Raw genomic sequence first — 5,418 nt, forward strand, 5'->3', positions numbered from 1 at the left:
GATCCGGCTGTGTTCACGTTGGTGGTGATGATGATGGCAATTTGATTATAATGAAGGTGAAGATGGTGAGTGATGTTAATGGTGATGATGATGATGAGGGATGGGAATAGTGACAATGATGATAATCCTGATATTATGATAATAAATATAATTATAATGAGGAATTATATTATAGGAAGGAAATATAGATAATTAGTAATGATAGTGATTTTAATAATAATAATAGTAGTAATAATAATAGGGTACATTTTCACCAGCATTCTTTTCCTTAAATATTGTCACAACTTTTTCTCAGGTTTTCTATAAATTTCATAATCATTTTTGCAAAAGGTAAATTGAAAAACAAAATAAACTAATCATATATTTATTAAATAGTAAAATTACTCATACATTACTGGAAAATCGCAAAACATATAGAGAGAAAAAAAATCTCACATTACCAGAAGCTCATTAAAAAAATACACTTGTGCTCTTAACATGTGACTGTAAAATTATGACCAATTTTCCTGCAATGGATGGTTTTATTGCCACTATATGAGCTATACAACCAATTTGCTTGCTCTGAACTACAATTAATCATTATATCAATATAGTTCTTATTTCAATTTACAAAAAAAGAAAAAAAGATATACAGTAAATAATATAAAAATAAGTAATAATAAAAAAAATAAGTAAACTATCAAATTAGTCACAACTTAAAACAAAAAATTTGGTATGGAGGTTAAGATCAATATTCTGAATATAAATACTTAAATAACTAAAAGATACCGAGTAAATCTACTCTACCAGTGAAGCAAGTGAAAAGTCACCAATTCACCGACTCATCACCTGTTAATGGATCCCATACTGTACTCCTCAGACCAGCCTCCCTGAATATATGACGGGAAGCCTCGTTTTATTCAAAACCACCTTTGGTAAACCCTACTATCGAGCGGAGAAGAATGTGCAATTACTTAATGTAAGTAAGCACCAAAGTAGAAGCCTAATGCATTCATAACTAATGCAGCTTAATAATGGCATTGCAAACATCTAAAAGCCTTGTTTTGATGCTTTATTTTATTTCATTTTTTGGTCTTATTGATATCTAAATTCAAAGTAATAAGTGTTGTTAAAAAACAAAAAAGGTATGGTAAGAATGTGTTGGTAAATTGTTCCTTAATTAACTGCCACAGCTATGGATGAAACAAGTTCACACAGGACTTGCTTTTATGTATAATTATTTTTCATTCTGGGCCACAACATTTGTTATAGCCTTCCAACTGCAGAAAAGAATCACCGCTCTTAAAAATGACAGTCAAGCTATTTCTGAGATTCTCAAAGGATGAATGTGTATTTCATTTGCTGGTAAAGAGAAATAAATTACAGGAACAGTTTCCTGAACCTTGGGTTAATCACAGATGCTAAATAATATTTGAACTCATGAATTTGTAAAGATTACAGGAACTTAATATGTTATTTAAGTTTACTATGAAAAGAATAACTTGGTCATTGCACAAAATATTTGTTTAACTTGGAATAGATTCTGAACACACAAAAGCAAAATTGTTTGCACAATCCAATTACTGTACTTAATTTGGCATATGAGATTTACACAGACATCAGTATACACACACATACAAAGGCATGCATACACATAACCACAAACACGTACCCTAACACATTACAGTGTATTCACATCTTAGAAAGAAAACAGCCAATTAAAAACTTTTCTATTCTCTTCCATTTCAAAACCAACCTTCATCATCAAGTTCTTTAAAACCAGAATATTGTAAGAAGTATCAAAATAAAACTACAAGTCATCTGAACAGGTACTGAGAAGATAACCTATTAGTAAGACTAGAAGAATACTTGGAAATATAGGAACCTTCTGGCTGTAGTCAAGAACTTGTTGATTTTAGTTGCCTTCTATGCAGTTATCAACCCTTTCCTGCAAAACAAGACCTATTTTATCTGCCTCTTTATGATCAAACTACCTCCTTGTAATTCATTTTATTGCTATGGAAAACCGAGGAAAAAAATGATAATTAGCTGCACATCACTTTAACAAACTGTATCTTGTGTTGTTTGTTATTTACTGACAACTTTAACATGTACAGTGACTAAATGCATCAATAAATAAATGTTTAGTTTTTCCTCCATCATATTACAAGGATATGCAATTGGCCTTCCTTCCATCAGTGAGAGAACTTGGAAATCAACACAAAAATAGTAATAAACGGGAAGACATAAAACCACGTTACTCATTCATCCACTGCCAAGAGAAGGTATTCCATGGATTCTTTATGTTAGCAAAAATATTTCTTATATCATAAAAGGTACAGTTTCCAATTTCTTTTCGTAATTATTCAAAATGATGAAAACTGGGCTCTATTTTCATTAGTCAAGATAATACAACCTATATATGAAAGGTACAACAGTTTAATATAAAGTACATTAAAAACAGGCATTTCCAATTTGATAATCAATATATCAAATGCAATCAGAAATTAGAAAACTTTCTAACTTCAGATAAGCCAGACATGCAAAAAAGGAAAACATTCAGATCTACCAGTTTATAATCACTTTGGTCGGCATTTAGCTCTCTTCTTTCGAAAAAATGACACACGCTCTTTCTTACTGCTTTATACTTCAGTCTTACAATAACATCATCCCCTGCGGTAACTCCTTATGCAAAACACAAGGAGAGTATCATTTGTGAACAATTCGCTTTTACAATGATACAAATAACCTTCAATATCTAAAAAAAAATTGTCAAACACTCAGCTTGGAACAGATCTCATTTTCATCATCGTACTTCATCTTCCCAAATCTAATACACTGAGAATAACCTCTTTACTCTAGTTTCAGAACCAATGAAGACTCTTAACACAACAAGGAAAAGTTCATCTCATAAAAATTACATAACCTCTTGTAAAATGCTTTTTAATTTCTTAAAAGGCACTGTAATATAAATGAATACAGACAATAATCTCTGCTTCAATATCACAGGATATCATCTATATATACTAACTTTAATGAAAAAGGACTGTCGACGCTTGATGAGTTTACGATTATTACAAGATCTGTTTCAAACCTATATGTAAATAAGTAATGTACAAATGAAATATTGCAAAGGAAATATTCCACTACAGAGAATTCATTTATGAATGTTTCATGATACCAAATATTCCATAATATTATCTCAGATACTCAATAATCAAAGTCATTATAAGTACATGGTAACTAGTATCTTGAACTCTGAATAGCAGCATACATCAACATTACCTCAAATTCTGAAAGATCTCCGAGTAATGAATAAAGGAAACTGACGTGAATAAGTGCTCCTGTTTCACTTCCAGTATTAGACAATTACGCCTTTTGTTGTCAGCAATTCTCTCCCCTTCAGTTATTCTTTAGTAAAGGATGGCAGGCATTCTTCTTTTTCTTCTTTCTTTCTTTGTTACTGTTATTCTGATGCTTTTAATCCCTTCCCTTAAAAAAAAAAAAAAAAAAAAAAAAAAAAAAAAAAAAAAAAAGTAACATGCAATAATTCCACATATAACATACAAGACAGTAATGTGAAACCTCTATTATGAAAGCAATATTCACATTTCAAATCCCAACCTTATCTAAGTCATTCAACTATTAGCACCCAATTAAAATGCAAATTTTTACATAAACAAAAACAACCAATTGCTGAAATTTCCCTAAATAAAATGTGAATATACAGCTTAAAAAGGAAAAACAATAATAACACTGATAAAAATAATAACTGTGGTAATAATAATAATAACAGTACATCTGTGATAAATTAAGAACTAAAAAACAAAAGCAAAGCTTGATAAATTCGATGTGCATGAAAATGGAGAAAAATGCCTTCACTTCCAGCATTAATATTGGCACGTATTTGATCAAGCAAAACCAAGATATCTCTATACTAATTACAAGATTGTAATTTGCGACAAAAGACAAATGCAAGGTTTTGCGTGGACATCACATCACAAAATACTTATTGCCATAAACAGGACTTATTTATTATACATATTTGGTTTGTAAATATCTTCCAAAAATATATAAGCATATCATAAAATCTGAAATATGATCATCTTAAAAAAGGCTGTGATTACTATAATAATTCTGTTTCACTTTCACAAACTTCCTTAACATTCTGGATACCAGAAAAAAATAAATCATATTCTTAGAAGGAAGACCTGGATAATTTCCTTGTCGAATAAATGCATTTTCACTGTAGAGAAATATCACTATTGTATTTCCTATTGAGGTCATCCACAAACTCCCTCTTCAGAATCTTGACACATCTGAAAGGAAAGTAGATTTAATTAACAATACCTTTAAGTAAACACTGTACATAATAAATATAGTGACAGAGCTCAGTGATAGAGTGCTGGCTCTCCAGGCCTTTCCTGGTCAATTCAGGTGTGTGTATTGGCACAAGCAGGAGGTTGTGGTCTAACTCTAATGGCAATGCATGAAGCAAGGCAAAATGGACATTTATGCTTAAACCAACTCAGCAAATTTGAATATACTAAATGACAGCAGACATCACACACACACACACACACACACATACAAATTCTATATTTTACAACTGCAATATTTACAAGAAAAAATCCTAGCTAAATTGTTTATTACCTAAACTCTTCAGGGATGCGCATCCTACATTTTGGGACACTCGGATGAGTATGTAGAGGACACAAGGCAAGTTGTACCAATACTCCCAGAAGATCTTATTTTCCAGTTTTGTCATGAAGAGTTTGATCAATAGAGTCCAGAAAAGTGACTCACCTTTTCTGCACATTAGATTAGAGTACACACAGGAGTGTTTGTTTACACCACTATTGTACTGCACCGATGCATTACCTTTGCATCAGACTCGCAGACTGAATGTCCTTAAAGGTTGAATATCGTTTCAACACAAAAGAATTGTAATGGATATTCAATCAGATCTACGTCAATATTTGCAGATATCCAATTAAAAATTTATAAACCTAATTAAGCAATATCCAATTACTTTTTCCCATAATCTAAAGTTCCTTGATTCTGTCATTCATTATCAAATATAAGACCCCAAACTAAATGCAGTCCTATCTATAGTAATGAGTCAAGCAGGCATGCCATTGCATCTCACTAGGACAGCAAATCATCATCAAGAGAATTGTTATATAATCTATCATTATCTTTATCATAAAGCTTACCATTTATAATACCATGAACAAAATACAACTAAAAATTTTCATATTCAATTCGCAAGCAATAATTGCAAAATTGTATACATGCTCAGGAAGCCTATTTAAGGGTATTTGGGTTTGTCTGCTAGTTGTGATTACATATGGAGTTTTTTAATCTCCTTCATTAAACATGTCAGTAATATCAAGCACATCACATCTGCAATATAAAAACTCTAAGGAATAAAACAAA

General features: G+C 31.1%; 1 protein-coding gene across 1 annotated transcript in view; it reads right to left on the minus strand.

The window, feature by feature from the left end:
* Positions 1-348: 348 nt before the first annotated feature.
* Positions 349-5,418, minus strand: part of LOC113824569 (xylosyl- and glucuronyltransferase LARGE2s) — a 21,934-nt gene continuing 16,864 nt past the window's right edge. The window contains exon 17 of the mRNA XM_027377313.2: positions 349-4,298. Coding sequence (XP_027233114.1) covers positions 4,223-4,298 — 76 coding nt within the window. The 3' untranslated portion in view covers positions 349-4,222. The remainder of the gene's footprint in view (positions 4,299-5,418) is intronic.

Source organism: Penaeus vannamei, chromosome 11 (genome assembly GCF_042767895.1).
Source record: "Penaeus vannamei isolate JL-2024 chromosome 11, ASM4276789v1, whole genome shotgun sequence".
NCBI lineage: Eukaryota > Metazoa > Arthropoda > Malacostraca > Decapoda > Penaeidae > Penaeus > Penaeus vannamei.